This window comes from Carettochelys insculpta, chromosome 3 (genome assembly GCF_033958435.1).
Source record: "Carettochelys insculpta isolate YL-2023 chromosome 3, ASM3395843v1, whole genome shotgun sequence".
Classification (NCBI taxonomy): domain Eukaryota; kingdom Metazoa; phylum Chordata; order Testudines; family Carettochelyidae; genus Carettochelys; species Carettochelys insculpta.
In genome coordinates, this window is record NC_134139.1 from 260977 (window position 1) to 285288 (window position 24312).

A 24312-nucleotide genomic window follows, 5' to 3' on the forward strand; every position below is an offset into this window, starting at 1 on the left:
AGTGCGGGGCTCAGGCAGCTGGCAGGCAGGCAGGGGACTGGCCCCAGCAGTGGGGGCTGGGGTGGGTGGCTCTGGCAGTGCAGGTCTCAGGCAGGCGGGTGGCTGTTGTGATCAATTCTAGTGGTTGGCATGAGGCTCAGGTAGCTGGCCAGCTGGGGCTGCACCAGGAGCCTTCAAGGGGCCAAGAAAAACTATTTGTGGTTGTTTTTAATTTTAAATAACATTTTTATATCAAGTTTTTGTGTTTAAATTACAAATTGAATTCTTTGTTAAAAGCGTGGTTGGATGGTGGTAAAGAAGAGGCAGGAGGGCATGAGAGTTTCTCAAAAATCAAAATGGGAACGTGATGCCAAAAAGTTTGGGAACCACTGAACTACATAATCTCTTCTGGAAAGACACCCAATCTTGATTTAAAGCCTTCCGTTTACTCCATCCACCACATCCCTAGCTTAGGTAAATTGTTCCAAGAGTTAAGCATCCTGACCATTAAAAATGTGTGTCTCATTTCTAATCTCACTGTGTCTGGTTTCAGCTTCTTGCCATGGGTGTTTGCTACACCTTTTTCTGCTAGATTAAAGAATAATACAGGTTTAACCTCTCTCATCTGGCACCCTCCAGACCTGACTGGTGCCAAATGAGAGAATTTACCAGACCACAGGAAGTCAATATGGTCTATACATTATCAACATTTCCACTACTTACTGGGCTCTTAGAAGACATTAGCTGTAAATTACAGCTAAATAACAGCACAGAACACTGGGAGCCAGGATTGGTGGCTGTAAAATTTTATGGAACCATGGGAAATTTGGCCACATCCATTATAAGTGGTAGTCTGGTTAACTGAAATGGTGCCAGATTATGGATGTTGCCAGACAAGAGCATGCCAGATTAGAAAGGTTCAACCTGTATATTAGTTGAAATCTCTTCTCCCTACAAATACGTGTAGATCATGACCATGATCAAGTCACCTCTTGCTCAAAAGTTAAAAAAGTGCTCAAAAGCTTTGGGCCATGTCTACACTAGCCCAAAACTTTGAAATGGCCATTTTGAAGTTTACTAATGAAGTGCTGAAATACATATTCAGCACCTCATTAGAATGCCGACAGCCACAGCACTTGGAAATTGACATGTCTCGCTGCCACGTGGCTCGTCCAGACAGGGCTCCTTTTCAAAAGGACCCCAGCAACTTCGAAATCCCCTTATTCCGCGGCTGCCAGCATTCTAATGAGGTGCTGAATATGTATTTCAGTGCTTCATTAGTAAACTTCAAAATGGCCATTTGCATGGCAATTTCGAAGTTTCGGGCTCGTGTAGATGTAGCCTTGCTGAATTAGGGCCCAGGTGTGTAATATTTATTATTATTATTATTATTATACAGATAATCAGATTAAGAAAGCAGATATCACCTAGAAATTAAACAGGAAATCAAAGAAACAAAATGTTGCTAACAACATTTGGGTTTTTTTTTTTTTTAAAGTCTGTTATGTTACAACTGATTACTTAGGGCAATTATATTATTGCTATAATGTTCTAATTAGCTATCAATAATTTATGAAAAGAGTTACTTGCATTCATTTTAAGTTATCTTTTTTAGGAAAAGAAACTGCTTAGAAAACTTTGCATCCTTTTTCTGTTTATGAATATGTTTGCAGTTGCTTTAGAGAAATATTTTTTATTTTATGTGATGGAAAGTGATTTCGTTACCCTCATGAGGATTCAGCAGGATATCCATGTCAGAGTACTTTCAGAGCATTTTGCCTATTTACTTCCAGATTCACTGGATGAAATCTAGACTACAGACATTCTGCTGGAGTTACCTGGTTTTGAACGCTTTCAGAACTCACTGTATTACTAGTGTAAAAAAGTTAAAAATATTTCATGTTAAGAATGTGATTTTAATTTAACTGTAAGACTGCTGTATCTTCTGCTAAAATGATGCAGTGTCCTTTTTAAATTAAAAAGGAGACTACTTCAAGATTACTAGAATATTTATTTATGCAAATTTCAGTGCTGTTTATTTTGAATACATAACTGAAATGCCTTTGTGATACTGCTGCAATAGTAACTAATCATTTAGGATTCACACTTTGTCTTCCCACATTGCATATGCTGGTATCTCAGACCCATTCAAGTGTTTGTGATCACTTTGTGGATGTTAGAGGCTGTCATGAATTCCTGACTGGGAGCAGTGCGTATGAGCTTGTCATTCTGTAGCTGGTGTGCAGAGAATATGAAGCACTAGCGATTTATTCACTGGATTGTTGTCATTAACTGTCTTGAAAGTGGGAGCATTTCACAGATGAACACCTGACTACAAAGTCAGTTTGTATTTAGTGCCAGCCCTGCTTCAGTGGGAGCTAGCCCATGGGGCTGTAGTTACCCTGTCCCCAAACAATAAAAAGGTAAAGTTGCTAAGGTTTGAGAGGAGATATGGCAAAATATTTGGAAGCCAAGTGTGAGGAGAAAGCAAGTGTGAGAGTAGGGAGACAGAGAGAGCAGACTACAATTTCTCAAGAGTTGTCTGGGTTTACTCTCACACCTTTCATTCCTCTTCGTAGCCATATTGGTTCCTCAAGCACAAGGTAGAAACTGCACTCTTTCTCATATTCCTCACGGTCAAGTATTTTAAGGGTAATGAATTTCCTGTGGGAAACAAGACAAAGGCAAAACAAATGGTTGACGTCACACACTCATGCTTTAAGTTCAAACAGGCAAGATGGTTACCGAAATGATACAAAGGGAGAAGCACAACTGCCTCAGTTACTTATGTAAAAGAGCAGAATGTCCATATCTGCACCTAGGCTGTTTCATTTTGAAAAGGAGCCACTCCACAAATTTAAGTTGGAGATGAAGTAGACAGATTTACATGGTGGTGAGTTATTGTTCATGCACCACATAAGCATTGCACAGAAAAGGAAATCCAAAGACTAGAGGTATTCTATCCATTGCTCTATTTCAAGTATCTGAGCCTCAAAGGAGGTGGACTGGTTTTGCTTTTAAGTAACAGCAGCACCCCAGCAATGTCTGAAGGGCCATAACCTTGATTGGTGTATGACTTCGTATCTCCAATGAAGTCAATGGAGCTACGCTGATCTACACCAACAGATGATCAGGCCTTTAATGTCTGAATTTAAGCACGGAAACCAAAATTGGAGCCCAAAGTGCAAAGGTAAAGGTTCCCAGCTCCAGGCCCTGGTGATATGACTCCTGCTCTTTGACATAGATAAACGATGGCATGATTTAGATTGTATGTATTGGAAAGTGCCAGGCATCCGTGAGTTATCAGGACAGGTGCACGCAGGTTGGGCTCAGCCACAGAGCAGATCCCCCACCTTTCTTCTCACTCATCTCCACCAGACGGGGCTCCCCAATCTCAAGGTAGAAGGTCTTGTTTTTCTCATACTCCTCATCATCAATTATTTTGACTGATACTGTTTTGCTGAAACAGAGAAGAATAGAAATTCAAGAGTAAGGGAGAAAGGCAGAGTAAAGAAAAGGAGAAACAGGACAGAGGATGGAAACATCAAAAGGAGGTTAGTCTGGGCAAAGACTCATCAAGTAATTACTTCAGGGAGCTACTATAGAGCGTGCCACAGCATTCTACAAAAAGGCTCAGGTGTAACACTGAAATGCACACTTGGAACTATAGGCTGAGGTCACATATGGGATAAGCAGGGGCAAACTTCATGGATAGGTATGGAATTGGCCTCATCAGTCCAATGGCTGCATGTCTGGATCTTCATACATCTAATACATGTAGTCATTGCCCAGCAACCCTTTCTCAGAAAAGGAGAGGACTGCCCTTAAGCCACGTCCCTAATGAGGAGGAGAGATGAAGTACATGAAATCCCACATGAAATCCTGCAGCATTCCTCTCTCATTGATTAACGGTGCCTCAACTTAATATACCCCAGCCAAAGCTGAGAAAAGTGAAAAATGAACAGCAGGGCTCAGCAGAGTGAGAGACAGAAAAGCAGAAGCCCTAAGACGATGGAAAGGATGCTTCATCTGAAAGCCCTACTCTGGGCTCTACATAGAATGTGTGTGCATGCATGTACAAATGTTCACACACATAGTACTAATGTCTCAGGCATCTCATGGCTGTTTACACTGACAAGAAACTAAAAAGCCAGGTAGGACAGCAGCCTGTCAGTCTCATCCTTTTCGCTTTCTATGGACCCTAAATATACTGGAAAATACTGGCTGGGATCACTTGGCCATCAGTCTGATGGGCTGGCTTTGACATGTGTGCTCTTGCATATGCAATTCATACAGGACAGAGGCATTTACAGTCATTGATCAGTCTGTGACCCTTTAGAAAACAGACTAGATCCCAGCCTCACATTCCTATGGGAGCCCGCCCCATTGGTCTACCTTCCCTGCTGGGGGTTTGGCCAGTTTCACCAGGAGATCTGGGAGCATTTTGGTCCCTGGCTCTTGTTGGATCTCTGTGATCATCACTGTGCACAAGAATGTGCTGAGGCTGAAATCTTCACTCATCCACCAGAGACAACGGGACCTTTGCTTAAATGCACAAGGAGTAAGAACTGCAGGCCCCAAACTGCTACCTCCAGGGCCATATTTTCCTCACTTCAGGCCCTGCAGCAGAGGTGTTCCATCTCCACAGTCTGCTCCATGATCCCCTTAAGCCAGCACAGAGTCCTGCTCTCTAAAGCTGGGAGCAATGGTGGAGGAGAGGGACACTGTTTGGGCCCCAACCTGTGGGAAATATGTGAGGCTGTGTGAGCTTGCACCTTGTAACCCCTCTCTGTGCTGCAAGATCTCCATCTCTTTATGGAGTGGTATATGATAGCCTCAGGAATTCTAGCTCTGCAGGGGCCAGGATGAACCAAAACCTCTCCACAGCTGCAGATCACCACAGAGACAAGCAGAGCTGCATTAAGAGGTAACATGCAGATTTATCCCCTAGGAGCAAACCATGCCCCCAGACAGAAAAGCTTGGAAGCAAGCCCCCCACCAGATGATTCTTGTAGAGTTCTTTCTCCCAGGCAGGGGAAGAGGGGGAGAATAAGCCCTGAATAAAGACATCAGGATTTGGCCTGATGTACATGGCCCTGGTGGTCCTTAATGCCAGACTCAGTACTTCCAGGGTGCCACAGGCAAAGCTTCCCTTTGACATGTAAGCCACAAATCTTCGGACCCCATCCACTGCTTCCAAACCTCACTCTTGGGAAAGGCTTGCTATCCCAACTCTCACGGTTGAAAAAGCAGTAAAGTAGCACTTTAAAGACTAACAAAATAATTTATTAGGTGAGTTTTCGTGGGACAGACCCAATTCTTCAGACCATAGCCATACCAGAACAGAAAAAATATTGGTTGAAAAAGCATTATTGAGAGACACAACTGCAGCCAACTGTTCTTCATGAGACTGAGGATCTGGTGAAATAATCTTTACAAAGGGCTAAAAACATTGTCAGCAGTCAAGGATCTCTTCCTGAAATATGATACATTTACCTGTAAAACAATCACTTAACCTACTTCCATCCTTTGCCTCTGCCTTTGGCTATGTCTGCACTAGCCAAAAACTTCGAAAGGACCATGCAAATGGCCATTTTGAAGTTTACTAATGAAGCGCTGAAATACATATTCACCGCCTCATTAGCATGCGGGCGGCCGCGGCACTTTGAAATTGGTCCGGCTCGTTCAGACGGGCCTCCTTTTCGAAAGGACCCCAGCTACTTTGAAGTCCCCTTATTCCTATCTGCTCATAGGAATAAGGGGACTTTGAAGTAGCTGGGGTCCTTTCGAAAAGGAGCCCCGTCTGGACAAGCTGCACAGCGGCGAGCCGCATCAATTTCAAAGTGCCGCACCTGCCCGCATGCTAATGAGGCACTGAATATGTATTTCAGCGCTTCATTAGTAAACTTCGAAATGACCATTTGCATGACAATTTCGACGTTTTTGGCTAGTGTAGACATGGCCTTTATGTACCTTAATGGTTTGTGACAAATCAGGTTTGCCTGCGCACTCTGGGCTATTACAGCCTTGGCTAACAGTTCTGTCACTACTCTCCCATTATTTTTAAGTGGTACATTTTGCTGTGGTTTCCATATCACCTTGGTGCATGTAATACGCAGAGACTTAGGGATTCCTAGGTCTCTTAGTACCATAGTACACTGTGACCTTACCACACAGAAGCCACAGGCTCTGGCTGACATTTGAAAGTTGAAACAAACAAATCACTGACCCCTATGCAGCTAGCAAAGCTCATTACACTCACGAGCCATACAGGTGAAAATGACAGTTTCTCACAGACATAATACATCAATCTGTGCATGTGACACTGCATTCAAGACTGATTTTAAAGACATTTCTTTTGAAGCCAGTAGTTTATAGGTTCCCATACAAAGCTACGTATGACTTTTCACATTCTGGGAACTCAAAGGAGACAAATTCTTTCTGAAGACTAAGGAAGGAAGAAGTGGCGAAAGCGTCAGTGGTGATAAGGCTCTGTTTTAAAAAGCCGTGCACTTGTTTTTCAAACCAATGTTTTGACTGTATTTTACACATTAATTACACTGCTTTGATGCCCCCAGAATAGAGCTTTAATGCCCAGAATAGAGCTCAATCTCCTGGATGCTACTGAAGCCAAATCGAGATTTCTGCTGCTAAAAATCCAGCCATGCAGTGAGGTTAAGGCAGTCTGACTGCTCTGGCTCCATGCCGCTTCTGGAAGCAGCCAGCACACCTGCAGCCCCTGTGGGAGGGGTCTCCGTGTGCTGCCTCCCCTCCAAGCAACAACTTCACAGCTCCCATTAGGAACCAAAGGGAGCTGTGTGGACAGAGCTAGCAGATGAGGGCATCATGTGGCACCATCTGGCTCCCCAGGAGCTGCAGGGATGTGCCAGCTATCTTTGGGTCAGGTGTGGGGCCAAAGGTTGCAGGGAGCCTGCCTTAGCCTTCCTGTGCCACTGACCAGGAGCTGCTTGAGGTAAATGCTGTCTGTCCAAAGCTCAAACCCTTCACCCCATTCCACACCCTAATCCCCTGTTGCAGCCCTGTGCCCCCTCCCATAGCCCACACCCTGCACCCCTCCCAAACCCCAATGCCCCCATCACAGCTCTGAGCCCCCTTTAGCACCTAAACTCCCTCCCAGAGCTTACATCCCTGCTGCACCCCTCAAAACCCTCCCACAGGCTGCACCAATTGCCCCCCACACCCCAACTTCCTGTCCCTGCCCTGAGATTCTCAAACCCAAACTCTATCCCAAACCCTCCTCCCTCACCCTCTCCTGCATCCCAATTTCCTGCCCCAGCCCTGATCCTCCTCCAAAAACCCAAACTGTCTCCCACAGCTTGCGCTCCCTCGTGCACTCCAGTTCCCCCACTCAAACCGAACCTCTCGAATTCAGCCCAGTGTCTGCACCTTCTCCCAAACCCCTGCTCCCTGCCACTGCCAAGTGAAAATGAGTGAGAGTGGGGGGATGAAAGAATGGCGGGAGGGGGGATGGAGTGAGCATAGGAGTGCCTCAGAGGAGGGGCAGGACAAAAGCGTTTGGTTTATGTGATCAGACAGTTGGTAACACTAGAGGGAGCTGTAGCACGCAGTGACGGAGCCTGCTTTCTGTCTCCCTACGCCAAGGGCCAGCAATCCCTGGCACAGATGCCAAGAATGGCACACAAGCTGCTTTTCATCTGCATGTGAGGCGGGAGCTCAGCACTGCCCTTCCTCCTCCAAGCAGCCAGGAGCTTGCTCACAGAATCACAGGGCTGGAAGGAGGTCATCTAGTCCAGACCCCTGCTTCAAACAGGATCAATCCCCACTAAGTCATCCCAGCCAGGACTTTGTCCAGCCGGGACTTAAAAACATCAAGGGATGGAGAATCCACCACCTCTCTAGGCAATGCATTCCAATGCTTCACCACCCACCTGGTGAAGTAGTTTTTTCCTAATATCTAACTTACACCTCTCCCTCTTCAACTTCAGACCATTACTCTTGTTCTGCCATCTGACACCACTGAGAACAGTTGCTCACCCTCCTTTTTAGAGCGCCTCTTCAGGAAGTTGAAGGCTGCTATTAAATCACCTCTAAGTCTTCTCTTCTGTAAACTAAACAAGCCCAAATCCCTCAGCCTATCCTCATAGGTCTTGTGCTCCAGACCCTTAATCATTTTTGTTGCCCTTCGCTGAACCTGCTCCTGCAAATCCACATCCTTATTATACTGGGGGGCCCAAAACTGGACACACTATTCCAGACATGGCCTCACCAGTGCTGAATTAAGAGGAATAATTACTTCTCTAGATCTGCTAGAAATGTTCCTCCTAATGCACCCTAGTATGCCATTAGCCTTCTTGGCTACAAGGGCATGCTGTTTACTCATATCCAGCCTTTCATCCACCATAACCCCTAGGTCCCTTTCCATCGTACTGCTGCTGAGCCAGTCGGTCCCCAGCCTGTAACAATGTTTGGGATTCTTCTGTCCCAGGTGCAGAACTCTACACTTCTCCTTATTGACCCGCATCAGATTTCTTTTGGCCCAGTCCTCCAATTTATCCAGGTCCCTCTGGATTCTCTCTCTACCCTCCAACGAATCTACCTCTCCTCCTAGTTTTGTGTCATCCCCTAGTTTTGTGTCATCGCTCAAAGTCATGCTGCCTGTGGATTAACAAAAGACCAGCTAATGCTACCCTACAATCACCTAACTGGTAAAGCTCTGCATCTTAATTTATTTATTTAAAAAGCTGTATTAAGTAAGACTGTAAGGCTACGTCTACACCAGCCAAAAACTTCAAAATGGCCATGCAAATGGCCATTTCGAAGTTTACTAATGAAGCGCTGAAATACATATTCAGCGCCTCATTAGCATGTGGGCGGCCGCAGCACTTCGAAATTGGCACAGCTCGCTGCCACGTGGCTTGTCCAGACGGGGCTCCTTTTCGAAAGGATGCCGCCTACTTCGAAGTCCCCTTATTCCCATCTGCTCATAGGAATAAGGGGACTTTGAAGTAGGCGGGGTCCTTTTGAAAAGGAGCCCCGTCTGGACGAGCCGTGTGGCAGCAAGCTGTGCCAATTTCAAAGTGCCGTGGCCGCCCGCATGCTAATGAGGTGCTGAATATGTATTTCAGCGCTTCATTAGTAAACTTCGAAATGGCCATTTGCATGGCCGTTTCGACATTTTTGGCTAGCGTAGACATGTCCTAAGTGACTTTAAAAAGTATCACTGGCACTTGGACCATACATAAAGATCAAAAAGGTCAAATTTCGACACTCTGCCTCAGAAAGGTTGCTGACCCCTGGTCTATGCTATGAAGTGAGACCTGCAGCACTGTGTCTCAGAGCCCTCATCAACTGAAGTGGCTCACATGACTTACATTACGTGGCTAAAATAGCAACGTAGACCTTTGGGTACAGGATGGAGCCTAGGCTCTGTAAGTCTAAGAAATGGCTGAGTCTCAGAGCTCAGGCTCTAGCCTGAGCTGGAATGTGAGTTAGAACAAAACATGCAAATCAAATACAGGGGTTCCTGCTATACATTTTGGATACGTTCCAAGAGTCTGGAACTTATAATGAAACAAGGTAAAGCGAGGAACTTTTCCCCATAGAAATCTGTGTAAATGGGGGAGGTGATGCATTCTGTGACATCCTCTAAGTCACCTATGAGATGAAGAGAGGGAAAACTGTTCCCCTAGGAAACAATGCAACGTGAGAGGGTGAGGTTCCTGGACCTCAGAGACATAATGCTACTGTTTTGAACTCATCATACCGAACAACCAAAACAATGTCCTCTGACAATAGTACTCATGGTCATTGGTGGCCATCCAAGATAGTGAGGAATATCAACAGAATAGTCACCTTTTTTAACATATTTCATAATGTCCAACTTTATGTCCAGAGTCACACTGTTGCGGTACCACTTACATTCATTAACTCCACTCGTTCTGCTACCACTGGCCCTGTGCTTAGAACTCATTGTTTCCAAGCGAGGGGGCTAGGAAGATGCACCAGAGAGACACTTCTGTTTGCTTCAGGTCTGCACCAGCATGAAATACAAATTATGTATGCATTCACACCGAGAACGTAAGGATGTAAACCGGAATGGAACAAAGAACGGTTCTACTTTTTGGCAGCAACATACACATGAAACAGCATTAAGAGGGGAGATGTATAACGGGGACCCCCAGAATCAAAATCACTGCATCCTCACAGTCAGAGGTTTATTGCATCTGGCCCACTTAGTCCATTCTTGGTCCATTCCAGCTTTTGTCAAACTTTGCTGGACAAACCAACTCTCCAGCTGCTCTGCTTATGTTCCTTCTCCCTAGGCTTGTCTTCTCTTTCTTTTGGGGAAAAACCCCTCCAAAACATCATTTCTCATTTTTAATCTCTTACGTATTCTCCATTGGCACCCGGATACAGGTTAGAGCAGCATTTAGGCCAAAGGATCAACTGGTCTCCCGGCAAGCATGTTTCACGACTGAGACACACAACAGCAGTATAAAGACATTCCTTAGGTTCAGTGGAGTTTGGCTGGACCTGGGAATTAGGGCCAAATCAGAGATTTGTTATGTTTTCTCCCCTTGTTTTAGATTTCAGTGCTCTGTACTGCAGCTTAAAATTCCCTGTTTAGTTGACTGGCTTTAGATCCCTTGCTTTTCATAACTTACTACAAACACTATAAATCACCAAGGCTACGACTACACGTGAAGCCTACATCGAAGTAGCCTATTTCGATGTGGCGACACCGAAATAGGCTATTTCGATGAATAACATCTACACGTCCTCCAGGGCTGGCAACGTCGATGTTGAACATCGACGTTGTGCAGCACCACATCGAAATAGGCGCTGCGAGGGAACGTCTACACACCAAAGTAGCACACATCGAAATAAGGGTGCCAGGCACAGCTGCAGACAGGGTCACAGGGCGGACTCAACAGCAAGCCGCTCCCTTAAAGGGCCCCTCCCAGACACAGTTGCACTAAACAACACAAGATCCACAGAGCCAACAACTGGTTGCAGACCCTGTGCATGCAGCATGGATCCCCAGCTGCAGCAGCAGCAGCCAGAAGCCCTGGGCTAAGGGCTGCTGCACACGGTGACCATAGAGCCCCGCAGGGGCTGGAGAGAGACCGTCTCTCAACCCCTCAGCTGATGGCCGCCATGGCGGACCCCACAATTTCGATGTTGTGGGACGCGCAACGACTACACGGTCCCTACTTTGACGTTCAACTTCGAAGTAGGGCGCTATTCCCATCCCCTCATGGGGTTAGCGGCTTCGATGTCTCGCTGCCTAACATCGATGTTAACATCAAAATAGTGCCCAACATGTGTAGCCATGACGGGAGCTATTTCGAAGTTAGTGCCACTACTTCGAAGTAGCGTGCACGTGTAGACACGGCTCAAGTGGAACAACAGGTATGATTTCTTGCATTATTTGATATAGTCAAAAGCCTATTTAGTTTGTTCTTCATGCTTATAAAGACATCAATAACTCTGAACAAGTGATGGCTCAAAATAAAACCAAACCAAACCAAACCAAAAGAATGCAGCCTGGCTCAGCCTAATTGTATTTTGTAATGAATATCTATAATAACTTCTTCTGTGTATAATCATTGCTGCAATGGTTTTTATGCTAAGACAAAACAATTACCAAATCTGGTGCAAACCTTGCTTTGCATTTATGTGGTAGGGGAAATTGATTTAGATGGGGCGGGAGGGAAAAGAAAAAGGAATAGACGTTATGAAAGAGTTCTTGGCAAAGCCATACAGAAAACCGTGATGGACTTCACATAATGACACAATTTCAAAATCATTAGTAAAGTAATCAATAATTTTCCTGACAGCACACATTAAAATGCATACTGATTCCTCGGTGTCTACCTGAAATGGCTATACTTAGGGAATGTAATTAAAAAAGCCACATTCATCAATGTCAAGTGTACCATGCAGACCAATGCAGGGAACCACATTCTACGTTTACAATGCACAGAGAAATGAAAAAAAAATTAGGATGCTTGATTTTCACAGGGTCTTAAGACTTACAGTTTCCATTGATTTGGGGGTATGAACACTCAGTACTTCTGAAAATCAGGCCCGTATTTGTCCAAACAGTGCTCAAAAGGTGTATATTCGCCATCAGAGAGGCACCTGTGCTCTCATCCTCTAAGCTGCTCCCTGTAGACAGGCCTCTCCTCTTGAGCAGAGTTCCACAGACATCAGTGCAGTCTGGGTGCATGATCAGGGTTGCAGGCACAGTAGGTGTCAACAGGGGGCACAATTACAGATAGTTTTTGAAGTTCTTTTTTCAGAGAGCGTGAACAAATGGTCAGTCTTGGAAAGACATGCAGTGTGCTGTTGTTAGTTTCTTATTCGGGACTCAAGGATGAGGGGCCAGAAGGAGAGTTTACTCTCTGCTTTGGCCTCTGAGTAGTCAATTCTTGAGGTAAAGCTTTCCCTGGAAAGCAGATATTGGTGCTGAGGTGAGATCCCTGAAAGAAGAGCTTGCTGTGCCTGCTTGTCCGTCTGTTCTGGAAACGTGTGCAAATAAAACAAGTTACCCAGACTTTTAGAAGTCACCCAGATTCTGCATCACTGATTTCTCCTCTGTTGGGAACCCAACCTACAAGGCCCCAGATATTTGCTATTGCTTGAGAGAGGGGTGACAACACTATTAAGAGGGAGCATACAAAAGATTGATGAAGCTCCTGTCTGCATTCTGGTTGCACTGATGCATAAACTGCCCTGTACATGAGAAAAATGGGACATGCACTAGTGAAAAATATAATCGTAGATTACCAATGCTAGTGGCATTGTTTTACAGTAATTCTTTAATAGGGGTTTACTACTACAGCAACTGATTTACATTGAGATAGATTTCTACAGGTTAAACATGCCTTTGGGTCTATTGGCTTGGATATTTTTTTAAAACAAAAAGGCACATATTGCTGTTATACTATTTTCTTAGCTAAAAATATAACCCCTGTAGGGACACTATGTGGATTAGTCATTACAGCCAGATACTGGAGGCTAGAACATCTATATTAGGCTCTGAGACTGACTTGATCTATGAAATGAGCTGTGTGAATTCTTTGTTATATGAGAGGCTATAGGCTACTTTGGTATAGAACTTCCTCAGCCCGTCCTATTGAAAATGTCCTATTTTGTATGACCTATTAATTGGAGAAGAGACTTGAACTTGGGTTTCCCACATCAGAGGTGAACATCGCAACTCCCAAGCTATAGAGTAATTTTCATACACTTTCCCTCCCCCTGAGTAATCATGGTAATGAATGACTACAACTTGTCACTATACACGACAATAGATAACTACTGGGAGAAAAAGGGAAAACAAAAATGACTCTATAGTTTGGTTCTCTTTTGCTGTTTGATAAAAGTCTGAAAAATTCAATTCAGTGAAAATTTTTGAAATTTTTTATATTTTGGTTTCTCACAAAACAAAAATTTTTATTTCAGAATTTCCAAAAGGACCACAAAAATCCAGTACTCATACAGCTCTATTAGCTTTCCCTGGCCCTTGGCTTTTATATTACACATACATATTCAATCCAAGCCAAAAGGAACTGTTGTGAATAGCCTGACCTCCTGCATAACACAATCCAGAGAACTGCCACTTCCCCCCACCAATAAATCCTAGAGCAGATCTTTTAGAAAAAGTATCATATCTTGATTTAAATATTAAAGTAGTAATATTACAACCATGAGCGAGGGCTGCATAATGATTAATTCCACAAGTTCACTTCTCAGTTTTAAATCAGACTCTCTGTTACCAGTGGCTCAGGGTTCCTCTTTACCATATTGCACAGAGTCACTTAGAATCATAGAATCATAGGGCTGGAAGGGACCTCAGGAAGTCATCAGTTCAGCCCTCTGCTTCCAGCAGGATGAACTCCCACTTATTTAAAATGAAAGTGAAGTTGACAATGTGCATCATTCAAATAAAATGTAGTCATGACAGAAAAATATGCAGTACATAATATTTTCATATCAATGGGGTAGAAGCTGGTCTCCTGGCAACTATAGTGTTAATTAGAAACACAATTAGCACTCTGCCAAGGGTAATATTTCAGACTTAACTTTTTTCCCAAACCACATTTCTTGAGAGAAAAACATCTTTTCTAAGCTTTAAAAATGTTCTTCCAAAAAGACGTAGAAGAAATATTAATACTAGGCAGAAGAAAATGTTGAGTGTACTCAGCTGCCTAGACTTAATCAAGAGCCCACACCCAACTCTTCTTCCATTCAGTACTTGGGGATGCTATTTGTCAGGCCTGAAAATGCCTCCTCTAAAAAGCAGTGTATAGGGAATAAACAAACAGCTTTCACTTTGCTACCTGGCTTTCTTTGATATGCTGGTGGGCTGTTGTCTGCACGTCAGCACTAATCCCTCTGTGTTACCCAAGTCTGTCAGAGGATGTGACTGAAGCAAAATGGGAAGCTGGAGAAATGTTTTTGGGGTGGGGGGGTCCTACTGGATTTTTTCTTTGGGGCTGCCATGGGCCAGATCTTTGACTGTGTAACTTTGCACAGATCTGTTAAAGTAAACAGAGCTAAACTGAGTCACACTAATCCAGGCCCATGTGTTTAATGGGAGAATACATATACAAAAGGATCAATATGCTGCTGCCCTTGATCCATGTGTGGAGCAACTACTGACATCCATGGCAGTTCCACATGCACCTCAAGACTCCAAGGCTGTGTGTGTTAGGAAGATACAAGCCGCATTTTCCTACTACATCATTTTTTTGCATTTAGTACATAGTGCAGCAGAACCATGGATGAGCTCCTTCACAGAGATCGTGAACAAGCAATAAGATCCTAAGGAAATATATTGAGCAGAAATGAGGCATGTTAGCATGCTGTAGCATCTTCAGGAACAATGTATGGAAGGAGACAAATTGCTGTGATCTGAACAAGGAGTCATGTTAATAAGCCTGGACAGAGGGCACAGGCATGGGAAACTCAGAGTGCAGAGTGTGCAGCAGCATCCACAGGTTTTGAGCATCTGTTACCTTCCAGCTCTGTTTTTGGGGAACCAGAGCATGACCACCTGTCAGCCCTGTGCTCTTGGGGAGTCAGGGAGTGACACTCTTGGAAAACAAATCCCCTTTCTCCAGGCCTCTGTTTGAATCAAAGACAAAGCACTGAAAGTGGCAGGAGTGGACAAACCTAAATCCTACCCACAAGGGTGATTTGATTGAGGAAACACCCCTAGCCTCATCTGCACTGAAGATGGAACAGAAAGACATTGCCATTAGCATAATGAATGGAGAACAACTCTTCCAAAGCAGGAATCGCACTGAGCTATGGGATACCGACAGCAGAGAAGCACTGTCTGATGGGCAATCTCTGCTCCAAAAGCTAATAAACGCATGCCTACTCACATCCAAATTAGTCACTATCAGACCATTTCTAGTTATGGATCCTATTGATCCCCAAATACTGAAACTGCCTAGCTGCACTGTGAGCTCATTCAAGGAACATCACCCATAGGGTTAGGGTTAGGGTATTGTCTCACCTCTGTTTACCCATAATCAAACCCAGTGTTCTTCTTGAACCATTGTCCTGTCTTTACAAAAACACCCACCCATGCTCAAGAAAATGTTCTGATGCCTACATGTAAATTCTACATCAGTTCCATTGAGACCTCATCATCTCCGGCCTGATTATGCTGGAGGCTCTGCTTGTCTCCTGACCTCTGTATCCCCGGCTACCATCACCATCTGGGACTCCCAATCAGTGCAAGATTCAAAGAGTGGTGAGATTGCTTGCTCTATCTCTATCTCTTGGGCATAGCCTCCTAACCTTGCCTTATGTCATTAGTTCTATGGTTTGCTATCCCTAACATTTGTAATCAGTTTATTTACTATTGTAACTGTTACATATTCACTACTCAGAAATAAATAACTTCCATTGTTAAACTGGTTGCTTCTCTCTCTTTTTTTTCCTCTGACTCACTCTCCTCAAGGGTGTCGTTTTTGCTTCCCTGTTCACTTTGCAACAACATTTCTTGCACCTAAGCTAACAGGTCCCTGTGGTGCCCCGAATTCCTGTGGGGTCTGTCCATTGAGTGGGTTACTAGTAGAATGGTTGTGCTGTGAAAGTGGGGATTGGGGCGGGGGTCCTGAACCAGGGCAGCATATGAGGGTGGCAGCTGAGGGTGCTGTTTAACCCAGTCACTGAGTCCAAGGGCACATAAGGGCCACAGCCACAGCTTGGCACTGCTGTGCAACCAGCCCATTGAGTACAGGGACATATAAGGTGTCAGCTTGTAAGTGCTGATTGACAGGTCATCTCACACAAGCTCTAGCGGTGTGCGTGTGTGTTTACGTGAGCCCAGGGTGGGAAGAACTGAATCCTGTGGACCCTGAGTCAGACAGAATAGCTCCATTGGGACGGAATTACCAGAAGGGAGAAGTAAAGTTCCTTCTCCGCTCTGGATGTTCACACAGGCACATTAGCAACTCACAATGGGCCACATCCCCCCGACTGACCTGACTTGCTTTCTCCTCTCTTGATGTTCACAACTCCACATTAACTGTCGATAATGGGCCACATCCACCCTGATTGAATAGACCTTGTCTGCACTGGCCCTCCCCTTTTCTGAGATTCCCTTTTTAAATCCTCCCTGAAACCGCACCCCCCACCGCCACCTCATGCATCTGAAGAAGCGGGTCTTTGCCCATGAAAGCTTATGCTCCAAAATATCTGTTAGTTTATAAGGTGCCACAGGACTTCTTCTTGTTTTTAAAGATACAGACTAACTTGGATACCTCTCTGATACTTAGGAACACTAGTGTCACAAGCAGCACACAGATAAAATTATTCACCTCTCCCCCTGTAACCCCAAATAAATGATCAAACTGCAGAATAATGGGCAAATCTGGTAATGTAACCCAACCACATGCTTTGATGCCCAGATTCCTGGCTGCTGGCCCCATTTTTCCCTGGGGACTCTGCCTCTGGTCACACATCCCACTTGGTTGCCATGCCCACACACCGGTTCTTGGCAGCTAGCACAGGTCCTGCTCAGCTGCTGACCTACCCCCCAGGTCCTGCATGCAGGGTCCCACCCAGCTGCAATGCTGGGGTCCTGGCCACAGACCCACCTCCAAAGGGCACTGAGGGGCACCGACATAAGTAAGGGGGATTCAGCTCAACATCCCCTCTCCAAAAAATTGTTCCTGAGCCATTGAAAGAGTGTGTCCATCATGAGTTAAGTATCTTATGTGAGAGACAGATGATGCCCATAGGTAAGAGCTGTGCACAGAAGGCAAGTGAGGCCTGATACTTCGCTGCTAGTGATGAGTAGAATTGCATTTATGCACTTTCCCCCTCCCACACCAGGGTGCACATGGAAAGGACATAGTAACAGAGAGGTAGCCATGTTAGTCTGTATTCTAACAAAACAAAACTGCAGTCACGTGGCACTTTAAAGATTAACAAAATGATTTATTAGGTGATGAGATTTCGTGGGACAGACCCACTTCTTCAGATCTGTAGGATTTCCAGTCCAGACCCAGATATATAGTACAGTGGTCCAAAAATTGCAATAAAATCTGACAAATCAAATATATAAACTGATGGAGGTGGGCGAGGAGTGGTGGATGTTAAGTGTCTTCCCTGAGATCATTATGGACATCAAAGGAAGGGAAGCATGCGTGAGATAAATGCTGTCTTTGTTCATACCAAGTGTCAATATGTTGAATTGAATATGGAGCCCAGTTCACAAATCTCCCTATGCAAGCTGTTTTTAAAGTCTTATTGTTGTAGAGTGCATTTTCTCAGGTCTTTAACAGAATGGCCCACTCCACTGAAATGCTCACTGACCGGCTTAAGTGTATTGAGATTCCTGATGTCTGCTCTGTGTCCATTCATTCTTTGGCAAAATGTTTGCCCAGTTTGTCCAACGTACATTGTAGAGGGGCATTTCTGGCACATAATGGCACATATAATATTGGTTGAAGTACATAAGAACAAACCCCTGATCTTGAAATTAATGTGGTTAGGTCCAGTGATGCTATCCCCACAGTGAACATGTGGACAAAGTTAGCAATGAGGTTTGTTGCAAGGAAAAGTTCCAGGATTAGTACTACTGTGGTTTAGCCTGTGATTGCCCTGGACTTCAGAAAAGCAGACTTTGACTCTTTCAAGAACCTGATGGGCAGAATCCCCAGGGATGTTACCATGAAGGAAAAAGGAGTCCAGGAAAACTGGCAGTATTTTAAGGAAGCCCTATTGAAGGCACTGAAAGAAACCATCCTGATACGCAGCAAGAGACGTAAATATGGTCGGAGACCAGACTGGCTTAATGGGGAAATCCTTGGAAAACTTAGGCACAAAAAGAGAGCTTACAAAAAGTGGAAACGTGGACAGATGTCTACGGAGGGATATAAATGTGTAGCTCGAGAATGTAGGGCAGTTAACAGGAAGGCAAAAGCGCAACTGGAATTGCGACTCGTGAGGAATGTGAAGGATAACAAGAAAAGTTTCTACATGCATCTTAGCAAGAAGAAGGTGATCAGAGAGGGCGTGGGCCCCTACTGGATGAGGGAGGTAACCCAGTGACAGATGATGTAGGGAAAGCTGAAGTACTTAATGCTTTCTTTGCCCCTGTCTTCACGGATAAGAACAGCTCCCAGACTAATGCAATAAGTGATGCACTGTGGGATGAAGGTGGACAGCCTTTGGTGGGGAAAGAACAGGTTAGGAGCGATCTAAAAAAGCTAAACATACATAAATCCATGGGCCTGGACCTAATTCATCCTAGCGTTCTGAGGAAGTTGGCATATGTCATTGACAAGCCCTTGGCCATTATCTTTGAAAAGTCGTGGAGATCGGGAGAGATCCTGGATGATTGGAAAAAGGCAAATGTAGTGCCCATCTTTATAAAAGGGAAGAAGGATGATCTAGGGAACTATAGACCAGCCAGTCTTACATCAGTCACTGGAAAAATCATGGAGGGGCTCCTCAAGGAAGTCATTTTGAGGCACTTGGAGGAGGGGAAAGTGATCAGGAATACTCAGCATGGATTCATGAAGGGCAATCTGATTAGTTTCTATGATGAGATAACTGGCTCTGTGGATAGGGGAAAATCAATGGATGTCATTTATCAATGGATGTCATTTATCTGGACTTTAGCAAAGCTTTTGATACAGTCTCCCACAATATTCTCCCACAATATTCTTGTCCGCAAGTTAAAGGAATGTGGATTAGATAAATGGACAGTAAGATGGATGGAAAGCTGGCTAGAAGGTTGGTCCCAGCAGGTAGTGATCAACGGTTCGATGTCGGGATGGCGGTCGGTATCTAGTGGAGTTCCCCAAGGTTCGGTTCTGGGTCCCGTTCCATTCAACATACTTATCAATGACCTGGATGAGGGGTTGGATTGCACCCTCAGCAAGTTTGCAGATGACACTAAGCTGGGGGAGAGGTAGATATGCTGGAGGGTAGGGACAGGGTCCAGAGTGACTTAGACAAATTGGAAGACTGAGCTGCAAGAAATCTGATGAGGTTCAATAAGGACAAAGGCAGAGTCCTGCATTTGGGCTGGAAGAATCCCAAGCATTGTTAAAGGCTAGGGTCCAACTGGCTCAGTAGTAGTTCTGCAGAAAAGGGCCTGGGAGTTGTAGTGGACAAGAAGCTGGACACGACTCAATAGTGTGCCATTGTAGCCAAGAAGGCTAATGGTATATTAGGTAGCATCAAGAGGAGCATTGCCAGTAGATCCAGAGAAGTGATTATTCCTCTTTATTTGGCTTTGGTGAGGCCACACCAGGAATACTGTGTCCAATTCTGGGCCCCCAATTATAGGAAGGATGTGGATACACTGGAGAGGTTCCAGTGGAGGGCAACCAAAATAATTAGGGGGCTGGAGCATATGACCTATGAAGAAAGGTTGAGGGAACTGGGACTGTTTAGTCTGCAGAAGAGAAGACTGAGGGGGGACTTGATTACAGCCTGGAGAGAGGCTGTTCACAGTGGTCACGGATGGCAGACCACAGACCAATGGTCTCCAGCTGCAGTTGGGAAGGTCCAGGTTGAACATTAGGAAAAACCTTTTCACTAGGAGGGTGGTGAAGCATTGGAATGGTCTACCCAGGGAAGTAGTGGAGTCTCCATCCCTAGAGGTGTTTAAGTCTTGCCTTGACAAAGCCCTGGCTGGGCTGATCTGATGGGTTTGGTCCTGCCTAGGGCAGGGGGCTGGACCTGATGGCTTTTTCAGGTCTCTTCCAGCTCTATTGTTCTATGATTGCTAGTGAGAATCCTTCTTAGGTTAGGAGGCTGTCTATAAGAGAGTACAGGTCTGTCACACAAGGCCTTCTGGAGTGTAGCATCATGATCTAGAATAGGCTGTAGGTTTTTAAGGATGCATTGCAGAGGTTTAATTTGGGGCTATAGGTGGTGTTTCTGTTATTGGCCTTCTTAGGCATATCTTGAAGTAGCTGGTTTCTGGGTTTTCATCTGGCTCTGTCAATCTGGTTTGTTTTACTTCTCCCGGTGAGTAATTAAGTTTTAGGAATGCTTAGTAGAGATCTTGAAGTTTTCAGTCTCTGTCACTAAGATCAGAGCAAATGCGATTGTACCTAAGGGCTTAATTATAAAAAATGGATCATGTGGTGTGTGCTGGTTGGAAGCTGGAGGCATGTGGGTAAGCCTATCAGTCAGTAGATTTCTGGTAGAGCGTGGTGTTGATGTGGCCATCAGTGATTTGTACTGTGGTATCCAGAAAACGTATACCTCATGTGGAATAATCAAGGGTGAGATTGATTCTAGGATGCAGGTTGTTAAAATCTCTGTGGAATTCTACTAGAGTCTCTTTACCATGGGTCCAAATGATAAAGATGTCATTGTTGTAGCATAAGTAAAGGAGAGTAATAGGGGACGAGAGCTGAGGAATCATTTTTATTCTAAGTCAGCCATAAAAATGTTAGCATACTGTGGGGCCATGTGGGTGCCCACAGCAGTGCCACTAATCTGGAGGTGTAAATTGTCCCCAGATTGGAAATAACTGTGGGTAAGAACAAAGTAACATAGGTCACACGCCTGATTTGCTGTGTTATCATCAGGGATGGTATTCCTGATCACTTGTAGTCCATCTACATGTGGAATATTGGTATAGAGAGCTTCTACATCCATGGTGGCTCGGATGGTATTGTCAGGAAGGTTTCCAATGTTTTGTAATTTCCTCAGGAAGTCAGTGGTATCTTGGAGATAGCTAGGAGTGCTGGTGGTGTAACGTTTGAAGAGGGAGTCTACATAGCTGGACAGTCTGGTAGTAAGGGTGCCAATACTCAAAATGATAGGGCCTCCTGGGTTTTGAGGTTTATGGATTTTAGGAAGAAAATAGCATAATCCGGTTCAGGGATGAGATAGTGTGTCTGAGTGAATTTGATCCAAAGTAAAGACAGGGAGTTCCTTAAGTAGAACGTGTAGTTTCTTTTGGAATTCTAAAGTGGGATCAGAGGAAAGAGGTCTGTAAAATGCAGTGTTGGAGAGTTGTCTAGCTGCCTTTTGTTCATAGTCTGACTTAGTCATGACAACAACAGCACCCCCCTTTGTCAGCCAGCTTGATTATAATGTCCAAGTTCTTTTTGAGACTCTGGACAGCATAACATACAGCAGAGCTGAGACTGTGTTTCATTTGGTGTTGTTTGCATACAACACTTGAGCTGCGTCTACACGTGCACGCTACTTCGAAGTAGCGGCACCAACTTCGAAATAGCGCCCGTCGTGTCTACACGCGTCGGGCGCTATTTCGCAGTTAACTTCAACGTTAGGCGGCGAGACGTCGAAGTCGCTAACCTCATGAGGAGATAGGAATAGCGCCCTACTTCGACGTTCAACGTCGAAGTAGGGACCGTGTAGACGATCCGCGTCCCGCAATGTCGAAATTGCCGGGTCCTCCATGGCGGCCATCAGCTGGGGGGTTGAGAGATGCTCTCTCTCCAGCCCCTGCGGGGCTCTATGGTCACCGTGGGCAGCAGCCCTTAGCCCAGGGATTCTGGCTGCTGCTGCTGCAGCTGGGGATCCATGCTGCAGGCACAGGGTCTGCAACCAGTTGTCAGCTCTGTGTATCTTGTGTTGTTTAGTGCAACTGTGTCTGGGAGGGGCCCTTTAAGGGAGCGGCTTGCTGTTGAGTCCGCCCTGTGACCCTGTCTGCAGCTGTGCCTGGCATCCCTATTTCGATGTGTGCTACTTTGGCGTGTAGACGTTCCCTCGCTGCGCCTATTTCGATGTTGGGCTGAGCAACGTCGAAGTTGAACATCGACGTTGCCGGCCCTGGAGGACGTGTAGACGTTATTCATCGAAATAGCCTATTTCGATGTTGGCTGCACGTGTAGACGTAGCCTTAGTCTTTAAAGTGCTACATGACTGCTGTTTTGTTTTGATGGAAAGGAAATGAAACTGTTGGTCCTGCAGTCTAAGTGCTTTCCCAGTGACTCATTTCTCAGTTGCAGGCTTGGCAATTTCTCACAGAAAAGACAGCTAGTGAAAATGAGTGGGACCTGATTCACCACACCGTTACTCCAGGTTCAGGCTGGGGTAAGGCAGAACAAATAGGTAGAGTCAGGAGTAAGGCGGAAGAAACTCAGACTCTGAGTCAGTGCAAGAAAAGCCCCAGAAGCAGTACCAGTGATGTGATTTTCAAGAGCATGGAATCTAATTATCCACCACAGTCTCAATTCTGATGCCGTCTGTTGGGATTTGTTCAGATCTCAGAGCACAGCTTTATGAAAAAGTGATGTCTCAGTCGATATCTAAGGCTTTTTAAATGAAACGGTCGCAGCAGAGCTCTCTGGTTAATGCAGTCAATGGAGAATTCCTCTCCCATCACTGCAAAGGGTCTGACTTTACTTTCGAGGACAGATGTCAACTTGCTGGTTTGTGAGTGGGAAGGGACAGTCACAATCACTGTGCTGCGAGGCTCATGCTCTGGGAGGATCCATGGCTTCCCTTCCTTCCACCTAGCTCCCAGATAACAGGGGCTGTATGAAAGGAAGGTGCTATGGGCTTTGTCCAGTTACACCTTTGCACTGAGGTAGAAGCCAATGACTTTCGAGCCTTCAGCAGCCCTTGCCCTTCTCTTGTGCTGTCAGGGCAGTACTGGATGTTCTTACCCTATTTATTAATTTACCTCTTCTTCTAGTTCAGCTTCCCTCCCCATCAACTCCCACAGCTCTCAGGGATTCTGCCTCCCCCAGTCTCTGCCCTCAGCCTTGCCACTGATTTTCTCCTAGGACAGGGTAATAACTAGCAAGACATTTGGGTTTAGAGATGGCAAAGGCCCCATATTGGTTTGAAGGCAGCTGGCATATTGGTCTCCCATAAAGAAGTATTAGAAGTCTCCCAATAATCATAGAATCATAGATTTCTAGGGCTTGAAGGGATTTCAGAAGGTCATCTAATCCAGTCCCCTGCCTAAAGCAGGATCAACCCCAACTAAATCATCCTAGCCATGACTATGTCAAGCAAGGACTTAAAAACCTCCAGGGATGCAGATTCTACCACCTCGCACAGTAACACATTCCAGTGCTTCACCACCCTCCTGGGGAAATAGTTTTTCCTAATATCCAACCTACAACTCTCTCTCTGTAACTTCAGACCATTGTTCCTTGTTCTGCCATCTGTCATCACTGAAATCAGTCTCTTTTCATCCTCTTCAGAACCTCCTTTCAGGAACTTGAAGCCTGCTATCAAATCTCCCCTCATCTTCTCTTCTGCAAACTAAATAAGCCCAAATAGCTCAGCCTCTCCTCATAGGTCATGTTCTCCAGACCCCTAATAATTTTCATTGTCCTCTGCTGAACCCGCTCCAATGCCTCCACATCCTTTCTATAGTGGGGGCCTGGAACTGGACACAATACTCCAGACATGGTCTTACCAGTGCCAAGTAGAGGGGAATAATAACGTCTCTAGATCTACTGGAAATACTTCTCCTGATGCATCCCAACATGTCAAGAGCAATGATTCCCATTGCTCCTGTAGATTTCACGATCAGTGATAGGGCAGGTCCAACTTTCAGGCTGAAGTTTCCCACTAACACAGAGGGTTAGTAAATGAACTGGTTAAAGTTCAACCATAGAAGGCTCTGTCTGCCCCTCCCCACCCGACACAGGTCTGCTAGAAAGATATGGTCCTCTCTAGTTATCAAAGTTGCATTAACTAGCAACTGCTGTGTGTCACACAAATGAAATCCTAGTAAAATTTAGAAAGGGATATGACAGCATCACTCAGGTTACGTGACAGATGCCAGGCTCAGTAGGTGCAACTTAGAAGAGATGGAACATGATGGCTACGTCTACACGTGAAGCCAACATCGAAATAGCTTATTTC

At 45.1% G+C, this 24312-nt stretch overlaps 1 protein-coding gene across 8 annotated transcripts in view; it reads right to left on the minus strand.

Annotated features, from left to right (window-relative positions):
- Positions 1-24312, minus strand: part of SLC8A1 (solute carrier family 8 member A1) — a 392824-nt gene that overhangs the window by 76667 nt on the left and 291845 nt on the right. For 6 of the 8 annotated variants that reach the window (XM_074989180.1, XM_074989183.1, XM_074989177.1 and 3 more), the window contains one exon: positions 3333-3439. In XM_074989180.1, coding sequence (XP_074845281.1) covers positions 3333-3439 — 107 coding nt within the window. Of the gene's footprint in view, positions 1-2539; positions 2644-3332; positions 3440-24312 lie in introns of all 8 variants that reach the window. The other 2 variants (XM_074989184.1, XM_074989182.1) reach the window with 1 other exon arrangement.